General features: G+C 42.2%; 2 protein-coding genes and 1 long non-coding RNA gene across 4 annotated transcripts in view; 1 reads left to right on the top strand and 2 right to left on the bottom strand.

Annotated features, from left to right (window-relative positions):
• LOC101854595 (mitoguardin-like) overlaps nt 1-9,177 on the bottom strand; it is a 22,095-nt gene extending 12,918 nt beyond the window's left edge. Inside the window, exons 1-3 of one of the 2 annotated variants that reach the window (XM_035971469.1) lie at nt 9,108-9,177; nt 1,484-2,089; nt 322-507 (exon numbers count right to left, since the gene is read on the bottom strand). In XM_035971469.1, the coding sequence (XP_035827362.1) occupies nt 322-507; nt 1,484-1,829 (532 nt within the window). In that variant the 5' untranslated portion in view covers nt 1,830-2,089; nt 9,108-9,177. Of the gene's footprint in view, nt 1-321; nt 508-1,483; nt 2,090-9,033 lie in introns of both variants that reach the window. The other variant, XM_005104919.3, reaches the window with a different exon arrangement.
• LOC101849949 (alpha-tubulin N-acetyltransferase 1) overlaps nt 1-16,847 on the bottom strand; it is a gene marked incomplete in the record, with an annotated part of 361,461 nt that overhangs the window by 137,968 nt on the left and 206,646 nt on the right.
• LOC101851432 overlaps nt 9,434-16,847 on the top strand; it is a 16,480-nt gene continuing 9,066 nt past the window's right edge. Inside the window, exon 1 of the long non-coding RNA XR_220779.3 lies at nt 9,434-9,558. This is a non-coding gene — a long non-coding RNA (uncharacterized LOC101851432). The remainder of the gene's footprint in view (nt 9,559-16,847) is intronic.

Genomic DNA, 16,847 nt, shown 5'->3' with positions numbered 1-16,847 from the left:
GTGTGTGTGTGTGTGTGTAAGAGAGAAAGAGAAAAAGAGAGAAAGAGAGAGCGTGTGTGCATGTGTATGTGTATAAATGTGTGTGTATGTGTGTGTGTGTGTGTGTGTGTGTGCACAGGTCAACACATAAGCGTGCGCACGCACACACACACACACACATTTATACACATGCACAAACATTCTCCCTTTCACATTCTCTCTTACACACACACACACACACACACACACATATATAAGTATTTATCATGCCACAGCAAATTCCTCTTTGTGGAGATAAAAAAAACCTTCCATTTGTCTCATCTTTCCCCGCGGCAGACTCACCGAGCTGACACAGGTCAGCACTGGACATGTTGGCCGTGTCCAGGCCCGAGTGTGTGATGGTGGAAGAGCTGGACGTGTGCGAGATGGCGCCCAGACTGTTCAAGGACAGGGAGAGTTCCCGCTGGCGCAGGAGAGGCGGCAGCTCCGCGTCCACGCTGCTCGCATTGTTCCGGCGCGACAGAACGTCTGAGGGTGGACGGCAAACACTTCTTTTAGTTTCACAGTTTTACGGCACTTGCAACACAATAAGATCATATAACTGCCGAAGATTAGAGGTGTTACAACAGAGTGACAAAAACAAAAAAGAAGGAGGGGAGATAGAGACGATTGATTTTTTATAGGAAAGAAGGAGCAAACCACACCAGAGCACCCGCCAACCACCCACCCAAACACTTCTTTGTTGGACTTTGAAGACAAGATATACATCTCTATAACAAGAGCTTACGGACGGTGCCTCTGGCAGGTCTTACTTCTATCTTTTCTGTCCCTCTGATGTTCCTTCTGCTTGCTTTGCTTTTTCCCCTGCACCAAATTTCCCTTGGTATGTTGTTTGATTTTAGTTTTAGTTAGAGTTTTACAGCACTTGCAACACAATAAGTTCATATAAGTGTGAAGGATAGATGTGTTACAAGAGCGTAACATACACAAAAAAGTAGGAGGAAATAAAAGGATGATAGTCGTCTGATAGGAAAGAAGGAGCAAACCACACCAGAGCACCCGCCAACCACTCAATTCGTATGTTGATGATGATAATAATAATAATAATAATAATAACAACAGTGATGATGATAATAGTAAAAAAACAGCGCCTAATCCATAAAAGGCTGTTAGTGCTGTACAGTTTACAAAGCAGAATTATCCCCCAACTTTACTAACAAATCAAAGGACAAACGATGCATATTGTGAGATCATTTAATAACACACACACACATACGCACACGCACACAAATACACACACAACTCCCAGACCCACCCGATTCTCACACACAAAATATACTGGTAGAGGATAGTGTTGAAAAAAGTAAGAGCTGACTTTGAGGACTGTTTGGGGGGGGGGGGGGGGGGGGGCGCTAATTAGTAGTACATCCAATTTCTGAAAAACGAATGGCATACAAACAACAAACAAAACTAAGAGACAACACAAGTTGCTAAATATACTCACCCCCATTTACTGTGTGCATTCGAGGACTCCTTAACCTCCTCGATGAACTTGCAGATTTATTTCCGACGGACTGTGTTGAAGGCTGATGGCGTGCGGCGTGATGAGCGCTGTGGTTGTGATGATGATGATGATTCTGCTGCTGACGTTGCTGCTGCTTCGCCTCCAGTTTTTTCTGAATCATCTGTGTGCGTTTGCGTCGTCTTTGGAAGAACATGGCGAGGGCACCAATCAGGGCGACACCCAACGAAAGGCTGAGAGCTGTCAATTTAATGGGTCGAGGAAGACGTGCCAACCGCGACAATTCCGCTGGGATAGTAGTTTTTAAACCAGCCAAGCTTTTGTACATGTTGAAATTCTTAAGATGTGAGACTAGCTTTTTGTTATGGGAGAATCTTTTCAACTGTTGTGAAATGCAAAGACGGTATTTGTGTTGCTATCCCGAAACCATCGGGACAAAAAGTATAGACATCATCATTCTGTTTCTCATGGACAAGGCCAAAACACACGCTGTGGACTCATGGATGTCCGGGTAGTTTCTGGTGACAAAACAAGGAAGCGTGGACTTTCAAGAGTGCAGAAGTAGGATAGGCTCCGTTGTGAGACAAACTGAAACAAAGATACATGAAAATTTGAAAAACTCACACTTTAAAATTACATCAACAATCATTGTGGATACAACAAGCTCAGTTTTACAAAAAGATAAAGGAAGGAGAAGGCAGGAAGGTTTAGAGCAAATAGACTAGATGTGTATAAATACACTAGATGTGTATAAATACACTAGATGTGTATAAATACACTAGAGGTGTATAAATACACTAGATGTGTATAAATACACTAGATGTGTATAAATACACTAGATGTGTACGGCAAGGACAGATTCCCATTCATCCTTTTGAACACAAATTATACTTATTTGTCATTGCACAACTAAAGCAGTTGCACATGAAGGGGTGTGGTTGAATTAAAGTGTCAGCCCCATCCCCTAAACAAAGAGGATTCCTCACGTTTTGTCACAAATCTAAACATCGGCATGCCATTATCAGATAAGGAGATAAAAACAAAAAACAAAATGCTTGGGAGTGGAATATCACTCACCCACCACAATAAGAGAAACAAGCAGACGTGCCAGACGTTTCGTCAATTATTGATCAAATGTCCAAAAAGAAAAAAAGATGTGAATAGTATGTGATCAAAAGTCATATATGATAGTACTAATGATTTCAAACATTTGGTTTCACAATTTACGAAGCGGAGTACGACCTGGGCAAAGCAAAGTTTCTAGCTGCCCCGATATCCCCCAAAATAGCCACTCGAATCTCTCAAGCCCACAGTAAACTAAGGCATTAGCCACAATCCCAAGGTGACAATGCATTGTCATTGCTTTTTGCAATTGAAAGAAAGACGCGACTTTCCAACGCACAGGTAAATATGGAATGGCTCGGGTAGTTGCAAAATCTCCTCGCTTCTCCTGGTGCGTAAAAAAGCTTCTCGACTTTAAGCAGTAACCTACGACTTTTGCTTCAAATTGTGTGAAATAACTTGAGACCTGGAGTTTGACCTCTTCTCCGATTGCTTGCCGAGTTTGAAGACTCTACAAGGTCATCTGTTTATCTGAATAGCTTAAAGTAGAGGGTACTCCTCTAGTAAAAAAGGTCTGTCCCCTCAGCGCGCAACAGCACCGCACAGAGTCCTGTTCAGGACACACAGCGACAATCGGGATTGGCTTCGCGGGCTAATAGATTATTGATAAGTCTATAGATACGTATATACAATTGGTGGCCGTCTTAGTTCCAACTATAGGCCTACCACCCGGGGCGGAGCCACTGACTGATGTGTCTTTAGGCCATTCCCAAAGGGGGGACATTTCTCGTTCTAATGCACAGTAGAATTGTAAATGGGCCGATCAAACAATGTCAAGCTCATAATTGTGCCTGAACTACAACAGGGAACCAGCGTCAATTGCCACTGAGTGAAGCGGTGTCAAGTCTGAAAACGTTCTATGATGATGATTTATCTTCAGCTTTGACTTTCTATTCATAATGTGTTACGAACACATGACATGAATAAGTTAAGATCTAACCCCCCTCTCATTAGATCTAGATCTTGATAAGTTATAACGAGTATGGTACTTACACACATTCCTGGGTTCAAAAGGAAATAGTAGGTCAATTTCAGAAAGTTTCGTACTCAAATTCTTCTTTTTACCCACACAATAGTATTCAAAATAATAATAATAATAAATAGCATTTGTATAATGCATGTCCCCACTCGAAAGCAAGCTCTCTATGCGTTTTACACTATATTATTACCCCAGCAGACCATACAACACTTAGAAACATTCTCAGCTTCCCGGGAAGCATACAGTGCAAGCATCTGGAGCGCTCAAACACTAACAAACTGACAAGATCTTTCATTGTCTATAGCTGGGTACCCATTATCACCTGGGTGAAGTGGGGAAAATTCGTGTAAAGTGCCTTTCCCAAGGATACAACGTCCGGCCCGCGGCTTGAACCCCCGAACCCGCAACCTCACAATAACAAGTCCTGTAGCCTAACCGATGCCAAAACTATCTATAAACTTATTTTTATCAGGTAGGCCCTAATCATTTTGCATGAATTGAAGTTCATGAAAGATTTTGTGTACAGTTAAATGGAAGTCTTATTTCCTGGCTCTCCTGTTGAGCTCCTCACGTCTAAGTGGGTCAATTTGTTCTCTAATTTCATACGAACATCAAGAGCTACCAACTTCAACTTGGCGTGTTTTGAATGAGATGTAGGCCAAGGCTAGCCTACGCTTCAGTGTAGAACCAACACAGGTGATTTTAGAAGTAGGCCACAAACTCACACACAAACTCAAGCAAAAATACACTTTAAATATACCGGAGAAGATAAATCTGGGAGAGAGAGAGAGAGAGAGAGAGAGAGAGAGAGAGAGAGAGAGAGAGAGAGAGAGAGAGAGAGAGAGAGAGAGAGAGAGAGAGAGAGAGAGAGAGAGAGAGAGAGACACACACACACACAGAGACACAAAGGCGTGGTGCGTAAGCGAAAGTTCACGAACGCAGAACACCAAGCACACATAGGCTAGATTTACTCACAAACACAAAAGAGCTCCAATTTACCCGGTGGCAATTGATGCTGGCGTCAACTGTCACCACGTCACTCGGTGGCAACTGACACTACCAACAATACCTTTTTAAAAAAACGCAACTTACGCTTTTGTTTCCGATTGTGTACATAATGCATAAATGTTTGGAGTTAGGCCGGAACCACTTCTCCCGAAGAGAACCCGGAATTTGCAGGCAACCATTCAGAGAGACTCTAGATCTAGATCTAGGTCCAATAGTATTTTATTATAATATAGGAAGTGGCTATCCTCACCCGGGGTGAGAATAAAATTACGATCGACCTCTCACCCCGGGTGAGACTTGCCAGCTTTGGCTATTCTCACCCGGTGTGAAACAAGACATGTTTTTCCTAATTTTGGAATACTGTCTATCGGTTTGGATTATAATGAAATTGATAAAAGCAAAGAAAAAATGACATTATAGCACAAAAGTAAGCTAATTTGATCGTCTACAAAGATGCTATGGCTATTTCACTTTTCGAATCGAGCCCAACTACGCGGGTCGCCATTTTGTTTAGCCTGGAAGTTCTCGCAAGATCTACTCCTCCCCTCTGGAATGTTTGTTCACGACGCAGAATTCTACAATTCTGTTATCACAGTGTAGAATTCTGTAGTTCAGGGTGAACGCTACACTGGTTGGCCTAGGCTATAGCGGTGAACAAACACCGGGTGAGAATAGCCAAAAGACTCGCCTGCGCTATTCTCACCCGGGGTGAGAATAGAGGTGGCCTATATAATGTGAGGCCGTCAATCGAGTCCGAATAAAAAAATTTCATATATTCGGACTCGAGTCCGAATAAGAAAAAATGTTATTCGGATACGGGTCCGGAAAAAAGGAAGTGTCTTCGTTCTATAGATCTAACGTTCAGTGCTTCCAATTTTCCGCCATTTTTTAGTTTCCCCCACACCTTGTCTGCCGATCAAATGCCTGCCGCCTCATTGATACGCCCCCCCCCCCCCCAACCCCCATGATTCCCACTTTCTTTGTTGTAGAAAAAGGTAAAATTGAAGATTAGCAGATCTCCTGGCACCTGCATATTATGAGCTGTGTAAAAAAAAAAAGACCGATTCGTTCAAATACACAAGCCTGTGTCATCTCGATTGTTTACCAAGAAAAGGTTGTGTTGCTGTGTAGAGCCGAGCATACGGCAACTTTTGATTCCATAGACCAGCGCACAATTCATTACGTAGATCTACGTCAAGACTAGCTTATTATTGTAATAATGATCAGTTGCCCGGGGGGGGGAGGGAGACTGACGCGTATGCGACGTTCAACGCCCGGACCGATAGCACCCCCCCCCTTCCCCAACACGCACACACAGCCACACATGTGCAGGCCACCCATCCGACCCCGACACACGCTAACGAGCCATCTTTAATTGCTTCTGATGACCTCTTGACAAATAAACATTTATTAGAAGCGCTTTAACTTTTCAGGCCGGCCTCAATTTCATAATAAGATAAAAACTCGGCTCCGGCACAATTTAACGCCATTTTGCCCGAAGTGATCCCGGTCTCTACCCAGCCTGAGGCAAGTCACGAGTGAGGCAGGACAGGAAGCCGGAAGTGATGTCGTGCTGGACAAGAATCAGAGTCCGAATAACATTTTTTCGAGTCCGAATAGTCACTTCGATAATGTAATACAAATAATATATCAATCAATTAAATAATTGACACTCCTGTAAAATTGCGGTCCCGTTTAGGGATACTCGTTTTGACCCCACCAACGATTTCTTCTGGTTCTAAACGATTACTTTTTGAAGTGCAGGCCAATAGGCCTCTATGAGAGATCGATAGCCAATCAAACCTAATTGCAAAACATCAAATTATGGTCAAATGCTAATACAAGTGAAATTTTACTGCTCATTTTGTTGGATAGATCTACTGATAAAACATCGATACTGAATATTTAAATCAGTATTGATATCCAGTAACTTTGTTTGTGTGATTTATTTCTAGATCTAATAATAATAATAATTGCATTTATATAGTGCATTTGCATATCCATGCTCAAGAGCATGCTCTATGCATGCGCTTTACAACTATTGTTACCCCAGCAGACCCTCTGAGAACACTCAGAAACATTCTCAGCTTCCGAGGAAGCATACAGTGCAAGTTGCGGATTTCACGCGCTCAAACACTATCAAACTGACAAGATCTTTCACTGTCTATAGCTGGGTACCGATTTCCACCTGGGTGAAGTGAAGAAAATTTGTGCAAAGTGCCTTTCCCAAGGACACAACGTCGGGACCTTGACAGGATTCGAACCCACGACCTTACGGTTGCGAGTCCGAGAGCCTAACCGGGAAGATTGAAGAATACCGGACCACTCGTACATTATTGCGCGAGAAAGTGGGGTAGGTGGGGCGGGTGGTTGGGGTGGAGGAGGGGTTCAGGGGGGTCTCCCCCCCCCCCCCCCCCCCCCGTAAAAATTTTGATGAATAGATTTACCGGTCCGAGATTCTCCATTGAGATAATCTAGATCTATATATAGATTTTCTAGATAGAATCTATACATATTAAAAAGGCCGGCACTATTTCTCCGAACGTTCGGGAAAATAAAGCTAGGCACTATTTCTCCGAACGTTCGGGAAAATAAAGCTAGGCACTATTTCTCCGAACGTTCGGGAAAATAAAGCTGGGCACTATTTCTCCGAACACTCTGAAATCACATCCTTTCCCGCAAATTTCGGATATTATATAGATCTATAATTATAGTATAGGCCTACCAAAGATTGTTCGTATACAATATGGTTCAAGCGGTCCAAAAAAGGTCCGCAGTAAATATTTATATAAAGAATGCTACAATTCCAAACAGTTTTTCGCTACAGATATGACGAGTTGCCTATGAAGGGTGCTGCTCTTAAACGTAATGTGTTGTGTTCACTCGTGTTCTGTCTAGATCTAGATCTAGATCTACGGAGGGTTATTGATAACGACACATAGAAATAGAACTATTAGAACTGGCATCTGCGGTGGTCACTGACACGACCAATAATGTACCGACACTGGCAGGCCCCTTAAGGTGTGTGATTCCATAATTTACATGTAATATCCTCTCCTTTAAAAAAAAAAAATTACTCACATTTAGGGTTAAAACAGCCAATCTTCTTCGGACAGGTGGACACACGCCCTTATTTGTTAATGTTTGTTGTTTATCATGGGCTGTTCTAATTTTGAACGAACATTCTGTTGTGAAACATTTCTTTTTCACGTTTTTACACTCATCTAAAAATCTCTAGACTAGCTCTTGAAAATTGAAATAAATATAGACCCAAAAATTTGCTCCTGTGTGTGTGTGTGTGTGTGTGTGTGTGTATGTGCGTGTGTGAGTGTGTCTGTGTGTGATAGTAAGTGTGTAAGTTACTGTAAGTGGAGAGTGAGTGTGTGTGTGTTTGTTTTTAGAAACACAGGATCCATTCACTCTAGGGCTCACGAGTCGTTCATCACAGGATCCATTCACTCTAGGGCTCACGAGTCGTTCATCTTTTTCAGTTTCACTCATTCATTCAATTCCCGTGTTCTCTCCCGCGGCTCATCCCCGTCCGCATGGCTTTCACACCCCACCCTCTCCCTCCAGGCATACACAAAGAAAATCTCACTCATTCCCTTGCACCCTGCGAACCATGGACAATAATATAGGCAAAACACTGCCTAAGCTGCATTATTTTCGTTCGTGAGCTGTGGACCAGGCCAGGGGGGTCGGTGTCGTCGTCTTGTAGTTGCTGTCGGGTGTGGATACACTTGCACATTCTTCCTTTAACCCACTCTTTCACTCACACTGTCTCTCCATCCACAGCTCAGCTCGTCATACGTTCAAAAGTTGTCCATTGGTCGTGTTTGTTTAGTTAGTGTGTGTATAAGTTTGTGTGTGTACATGTGCATGATGGTGGTGGGTGTGTGGTGGGTTTTACTGAAGGTTGTCTGTAGGCGGGCTTTCCATGCGGTGTTCCTTCCCCCAGACCAGAGGCAGAATGAAAGTTGGCGCCGAACTCTCGCAATAAATAGGCAAAACATCACGAGACCGGAAGCCGTAAACCGTTCGGAGAAATAAAGATGGGCACTATTTCGCCGAACGTTCGGAGAAATAGTCACTTCGTATTAAAAACGGGAAAATTATGAATTCCTCTAAGGTTGAGACATAGCATAGGCAAAGTCAGTCCGCTGGTCCAGTATTCTTCAATCTTACCGCCTAACCACTTGGCCACCGACGCCTAGATGATCTAGAATCTAGATCTGAGAGGACGGCAACTGTACAGGAGTCGGAGTACCCAATAATTAAGCTTGTGGCCCGGCTATGTGTACGGCACTCCCTCCCGATAGAAGTATACTCACGGCCTTTATCATTTATGAATGACATTTTTTACAAATTGTTAATATCGTCATGTCCTTTGCGCCGTTAACTTGGAGTCTAGATCTAGACTCACGTGTAACGTACGAAATTATGCAGGCACTGATCATAATACAAACACTGCTACACTAAAATGAGACAGTTCTTTACACCAGCATTCGCTCCGCGTGACCACTTTCAGTTTTAATGTTTAGAAAAGGCCGCATCCATTACAACCTTGTTCATGACCTTTGACCCCCCCCCAAAAGGGATGTAAGGATCCTTCCATTTTTAAGATTGAAATGGAGTTTTATCTATGTTTATGCTCTTTTAAGTGACAGTATTTTGCTTTTATTGGGGAAAAGAGCTTTTCTATTTTAAAAATCGACATATTTATTGAGTGTATAAATCTGAGGCAATTTAACGATTGTACAGTTGTACCAGCTCGAACATTTTTACAACGATAAGCCCCCAGTGGCTGGTCAGGAGTCAGTAGTCAGGCTAGATACTAGATTCTAGATAAAGGCCTAGTCCTGAGTATCTCTCTCCTCTGACCCTTGCTTCTTCGGACGGACACCGTGCGAAGCGGAGCGGTCGATTACCGACCACGACACATGTCACTGTAAGTGAACTGTTAGGCCTACTGTAGCATCTAAATTCCATGCACTCAATAAAATATCAACATGTGTAGTGTAAGCTGGTTAACGTCGCGGGAAAACTGAAAGGTAGGGCTACACTATATACTATAGTATACTTCTGATTCTGGATTCCTGATCTTAAAACAAGAGCCCAAAACGGCGATCGACAAAATTACTGTGTGAATCGTGTGAAAATAACATCATGTTCACCTTCCAACCTTCGGGGGTGCTACTTTTTACCCAGGCCCAGATTACACGAAGGCTGCTCTTATTGGCGCACATGGGCAATAACCCATACAGCCTCACCTAAAATCAGAGTCATGTGGGGCATCAGGCACCACCAGTTGGGGCATTAGGCACCACTACTCTTGGGTGCAAAAAACGCACACCCATTCCTCATTTTCGAAGTCTACACTGGACCCAGTTTGTGTCCATACTGCTGCCGCTGGTGCCATACCTACGATATTCTGTGTTGTCATCTTCGTCGACTGAGGAACTGGAAAGTGGACTCCTGCTCCTTGATCGTTGAGTCGATCCTCCTGCAGACCTCCCACCTCTTCCTCTACCAATACCTCTTCCTCTCACCCTGCCACGACCTCTCCGGGAAGCAGCAGCTTCCTTTCCGGCAGCAGCCACTTGGAGACGTGCAAAGCATTCATCAGAAGTGAGGCTCTCACCATAGCGGAATCGAGTCACATGCTCTGACCTGCCTCGAGCTGCATGTTGAAATCTGGGGGTCAGTTGCTTAACAAAGAAATCTTTCGCAGAGAGGCTTGATGTAGATCCTGGAGGGGCTGGCTGGGACGAATGTGATAAAGGTGTTGCAGAGGGAGCTGACGACGAGGGTCCAGGAGAAGGCGCTAACGAGGGTCCCGGTGAAAGTGCCGACGTAGAGGATCCAGGAGAAGGTGCCGCTGACGAGGGTCCAATGTTGTTGAATGCTTTCTTGGGTGTCTTTCCGTACTACCACCGCCACATAAATTCATCCAAGTGGGATGACAGCATCGCCTCATTAGTAGTACCACTCGTGGCTTTAAATCGTCTCTTGGCATTTTCCCAAAAGTTTTCAACCTTATTACCTTACGACGTGTTGGTATGCCGGCACAACGGGAATATTCACTATGTTATTATATGAAGCAAACCTGTCACTGTTTATTATGCTGCCAGGAGCAATATGCCTTCTTATGCAGTCTTCGAGGGTGGCATTTGTTCTATCGGGCATTAATTCCAAAAATCCATTTCCAGAGTGGCCCCATCCACTCCCCCAAACACCCACCTCTGTTGCACAACTCTCCCTACATTGTTCTTCCTTTCAGCAATTAAACTTTCGTCTATCTCCACGTGCTGTCCAACACCACCTATTAGAAAAGGAGTTTCCACTAGCTTGAATGAACACACCTCACGGAAGTACGCGAACCACTGGATCACTGTATTCTCACTCAATCCAGTCAGGGACACAGTATGAATAACTGGCTCCTTGAAACTCCAGGAGAAGAGAAGTTCAACCATGTCACGTGAAGTCAGCTGACTATGTTCAAAGAAGGTGTCCTTACACAAAAAAAAACTTCTCACCTTTATGAGCTGGGCACCTAAAGCATCGTTCTTCACCCCTACCAGTTTTGACTAAAGTCATCTGCCTCAGATATTGCAGACAAATTGGAGGCACTGATCTTATTAAATTGTTTTGTTGTAAAAATCTAAGCGCAGCTTCTTCATTGGAGGCATTCTCATATAAAATATTATAAGCCATTGTTGAAAAAAAACATTGCAAAACTCATGGCGTCACATTGTGGAACTCATTTTTAAAAAAATGATGAAACACACAACTCAAATCTTATTTTTAAAAAGGCACAAGAAAAGGAGGAATTAATGATTCAATCACTGAAGAGAAGATTAAACAGCAGTAACAGTAACTCTATAGAAATATCCTGGAACTTTACACATGTGACTAAAACTAAAATGAACCATGCAAATCAACTGAAGTGGCGCGAAATTACTTTGGCGGCGTGGTTTGCTATGCCAAAATTATATAACAAGTTTAACATGTCATATGTCTAGATTTTATAATATGATTTTTGAAACGAAGTGACTATTTCCCGAACGTTCGGAGAAATAATCACTTCGTTTCGTTTTTGCTGTCCTGGCTTCTTCCCTTTATGTTTGTCCTCAACGGATACTTTTGTCATGTTTGCGCTTCTCACAACCTCCTCTTTTACTTTTACAGCTTTTTGAAATTTCAGGAAATGTTTTTCTCTTTGATGTTCTGTTTGATTATATACCAATGGTCTCAGGGAACAGGAAATTTGCCGAACTCATCACTTAACAAAAACTCACCCACCCCATAAATTGCTCTATTTTGACCTCCCTGTATTGGCCTCACACAACATCATGAAGTATGCAAACAAGGTGCACAACCTTGAGTGACTTCCAGTTAGTTGGCTGCCTGTTTAAGCACATGGTTGATGCTTTCTGAATTGTTGTTTGTCCATTGTTGTTTGTCAATATCTCGGGGATTGGTATCGTTTCATTTTTTAAAACACAGTGGCTATTTTTACGGCGAGCCGTAAAGATAGCCCCCCAGGCTATTTTTACGGTGGTCACAAACTGATGACGTAGAACGCATAACGGTGCCTCTGCTAATCTCTGCTCCTCCTCTCGCTCACACATAAACTGCTCCTGCACTCCTTCACTGTCAGTGTCAACATCTACAACAGTGTTAACTGTAACACGACGTCCTGTCTGCCATGCGTCTAAAAGAGTCCGGTGACATTGTAATGGATACCTGAATTCTCTAGAGGGTCGCTCAGAGGCTAAAGTTGCCAGCTTATTGTTGCAAGAGTTATGTTGGCGGCCTGTCTGAACTTTTCATGTTGTGACAACACTTTAGGAACTCTGGGTTGTGTAACCACAGAAAGGGCAGCTGGTGATAAACTATCTCATTGTACAATCACAGCTGGCTTTTTTTTTGGTGGTAATCACGTGTCCATCTTCTGTCGGCAGAAAACAGTGTCAAACTGAAGCACTGACGCAAAGAAAGTATGTGGCGGCATGACAAGGAAATGGATACTGGAGTGCCTCATGTACAAGCATGGGATGTAGTCTTAATTTCTTGATACGGAATTAAAGATGCTCTGTTTATTAACTGTGTCTACATTCACAGGAGAGACAGAGGACATGAATTTAAACTGTTTCTCTACAAAAGAAAAGGCATAGGGAGTCAATACATCATGAAAAAGTTTTCATTTAGGGCCTACAGGATTAACAGGGGTTTTCTGGTAACATAAAAGAGCACGATGGTCTCTTTCAATACACAAAGATGAAATGCAAGACATCAGTCCAGAGAAAAAGACATCAAGAGTTGAAAAGTTTGTTACAACACTTTTAATAATTTTGATTGACGGCCTCCAATCTGTTAAATGTTTTATTTTTAAGGCCCAGAATGCTGAGAACAAAAAACCTTTGAACAGAAGTAATGCCCATCTTTTCAGTTGTAATCTCTCTTTTCTTCCTACGCATAACATGAAAAAGACGAATTTAATAAGCTTCTTTGCACCAGGAAGGTTCTGGGCAAAGACATCTCTCTCCACTTAATCTTTATCAGTCATGACACATTTTGTCCCATTCTGCTCCAGCCACTCCAGAGTTCAGTTGGTCGTGGCCTTCACCCTAGCATTCGGGAAACCAACTGAGGCATTGGGTGCCCGTCGCCAGAGAGCACTGGTCATGCCAAGTACTCTCTCTGCCCAGATATTGTTGGGGATCGCTGACTTGGTGGCCTCTTTCACTGCGTCCGAAGGATTTGACAGTGGCCCAGACACATAGGACGTCAGCTGATTCCTGAACACCTTGTTGAAAGCTGACACGATCGATGTCAGGACCTTCACAAGCAGGTCATGGTCCTGTGGTGGGCCCGCAGTGACTGGAGAGTCTGGTCAACAAGTGGTTGACCAAACGCATCATTGTTACCAGACAGCATAGTGTCTGGATGGGAAGTGTATCCCTCGATAGAGGCAGGACAGTTTTTCAAAAACGGCACCATCTCTGAAATCTCAACATTTGACAATTGAGTACTGTTGTGGTAAAAAAGCCGCATCCAAGGGCCAGGAGCTGCGCCTGAACCCTGCAGTCCTTGCTACCTCAGAGGAGATTGGAGCAGAGGGCAGACTCGTTTCGACAGTACTTCTCCAAGTACTCCCTCAGGGGCGCTTCGTACTGGATGAGGAACCCGGCCAGGTGGACAAGGACGTGGAGCCTGTTTCCAACGTAACGTGTGAAGGCTCCAGGAGGGATGTTGTTCTTTTTCAAGAAGGACTTGAAGCCAACGGGGTCTCCAGTTTGCTTGCATCTGCAACACAAAGAGAGCCAGAATTACTGCTCAGCAACCCTATACAAGCACACATTGAGCAAGGGAGATTCCAAAAGATAAAAAAAGAACTGTACATAATTGTTTAAACTACTTCTTTTCTCAGGAAATTATGCCATATATTTTTGACCCAAGTTTCCATTATATTCAGAGGGATGTTTTGATTCTGATGCACACAAACATGGCATAAATTACCAACAAATTTGCAGTTGCATGTGTCAGTTTTCACTCTTTTTATTCAATAATTACTACATTCAACTGTTGAAGAAGGTACAATCTATTCTTGATTAGATCCACTACATTTTGTATACCTACAACACTTTCTGATGTTTTGTGTCTAATTCTCTAATTCTAATCTCTCTCAAAGGGTAACTTACGTTTCCTTTTTCTAATTTGATCTTTAGCTCAAGACGTGGATTTCCCCCACTCTCCAAACAGAATGAGCCATCCTCAAGGCACTGTGAAATGTTGTGGTCTCGGTGGCTGTATCCCTAGCTAATTTCAGTAGGATAAAAAACAAATTGTCTACTTTTGTATTTTGCTTCCTATCAAAATATAACCTCTTTTAGGACACAATGAAATGCTTCTGTAAACATGTTTGTGTTTGCTAATGTTCCAATGCGAAAACATGCTGCCCAGAATTATCTTTTTGTCATCAATTACATAATTTTGTGTAAAATATTTTTAAAAGCTGGGTTATTTATTTCCAAATAGCCAAGAAATTCTTGCAACATTCTTGGGAAATTTGCTTCATCTGTTTCTAATTGTAGAATTTTCAAAAAGGCGTAAACGTTACATTGATCTTCTTGTATGCATACATTCATGAACTTTCTTTCGCCAGTTCTTATCTACATGCCATGAACAATATAATCTCTTCATTGGTTTGCAGAAAGTAACACACCAAGCATTATAAAAATTATTGGCCAGATCACTCATAAAAATTTCAGTAATGAAATCCTTCCCGCATGACTCTTTTAAAGCATGCATAAATAACTAAAGTTTCACCATCTTCTCGATTTGATATAGCCCAAGAAACTGGTACAGCTTCTTCAAATTCATCTAATATTAAAATGGTTGTCAATAGAAAATCATACTGCGTAGTACAATGAGTAAGTGGAATTGACACAAACCATTTTTTGAAGCATGTTTTATCATCATTTTCCTCTGAAAGGTGTTGTGGTGATGCAGGGAAATTGATAATCTACGGTTTTACTGTAATGTGCCTGTTTTTCTTTAGTTTTGGTGGCTCAGCTGCTTTTCTCTTCCGCAAACATTTAGGATTACCGCTGTATGAATGTTCTCTATACAGCTGTGTGAATGTTCTCTATACAGCTGTATGGATGTTCTCTATACAGCTGTATGGATGTTCTCTATACAGCTGTATGAATGTTCTCTATACAGCTGTATGAATGTTCTCTATACAGCTGTATGAATGTTCTCTATACAGCTGTATGAATGTTCTCTAAGGTGGTGTTTATTTGTGGTTCCTGATTTTGGTCTCAACAATGACAAGTCTTATGTTATCTGTTATGAACGAGGAAATGAACACTCGTGGCAGATATTTCTCATATTTTGTTGGTTCATGCGGGCCGGGGATCTAGTCAGTTCTCTAAAAAAAGAGAATTGCGTGCCCCCTTTAGCATTGGCAGTCCAAAATGCTGAGTGCAACCAGCTAATGTTGTCATCCGATTTTGGGGGACGTTCCAGCCCGGACTGTTCCAGTACTTAACAGTTGGTCTGTCTGTAAGGTGAACAGTCATGACTACCCAGGGATTACCGGATTTCTTTGGTGTTTGCAGGTAAGCACTGTTGTCTGGATTCTTCCCCACATTAGCTATAACGACTAGTTGTTGAACTTCACTGACATTTTCTTGTTTCAGTGATACGCCTCGGCAGATCCTCGCTTGTTGTGGAGAGACAGAGGCAAAAAGATGTTAGGACACGATGGAATGCTTCTGTAAACATGTTTGTGTTTGCCAATATTACAATGCGAAAACATGCTGTCCAGAAAATCTTTTTTGTCATCAATTACATAATTTTGTGTAAAATATTTTTAAAAGCTGGGTGGTTTATTTTCCAAATAGCCAAGAAATTCTTGCAACATTCTTGGGAAATTTGCTTCATCTGTTTCTGATTGTAGAATTTTCAAAAAGGCGTAAGCATTACATTGATCTTCTTGCATGCATACATTCATGAATTTTCTTTCGCCATTTCTTATCTACATGCCATGAACAATAGAATCTCTTCATTGGTTTGCAGAAAAGTAACACACCAAGCATTATAAAAATTATTAGCCAGATCACTCATAAAAATTTCAGTAATGAAATCCTTCCCACATGACTCTTTTAAAGCATGCATAAATAACTAAAATTTCTCTTATCTTCTCGATTTGATATAGCCCAAGCAACTGGTACAGCTTCTTCAAATTCATCTAATATTAAAATGGTTGTCAATAAAAAATCATATTGCGTAGTACAATGAGTAAGTGGAATTGACACAAACCATTTTTGAAGCATGTTTTATCATCATTTTCCTCTGAAAGGTGTTGTGGTGAAACAGTGAAATTGATCTACGGTTTTACTGTAATGTGCCTGCTTTTCTTTAGTTTTGGTGGCTCAGCTGCTTTTCTCTTCCGCAAACATTTAGGATTACAGCTGTATGAATGTTCTCTATACAGCTGTATGAATGTTCTCTATACAGCTGTATGAATGTTCTCTAAGGTGGTGTTTATTTGTGGTTCCTGATTTTGGTCTCAACAATGACAAGTCTTATGTTATCTGTTATGAACGAGGAAATGAACACTCGTGGCAGATATTTCTCATATTTTGTTGGTTCATGCGGGCCGGGGATCTAGTCAGTTCTCTAAAAAAAGAGAATTGCGTGCCCCCTTCAGCATTGGCAGTCCAAAAT

This window comes from Aplysia californica, unplaced genomic scaffold, assembly GCF_000002075.1.
Source record: "Aplysia californica isolate F4 #8 unplaced genomic scaffold, AplCal3.0 scaffold00441, whole genome shotgun sequence".
In the NCBI taxonomy this organism is placed as follows: Eukaryota; Metazoa; Mollusca; class Gastropoda; order Aplysiida; family Aplysiidae; genus Aplysia; species Aplysia californica.
This window is presented reverse-complemented; position numbering and strand designations above follow the sequence as displayed.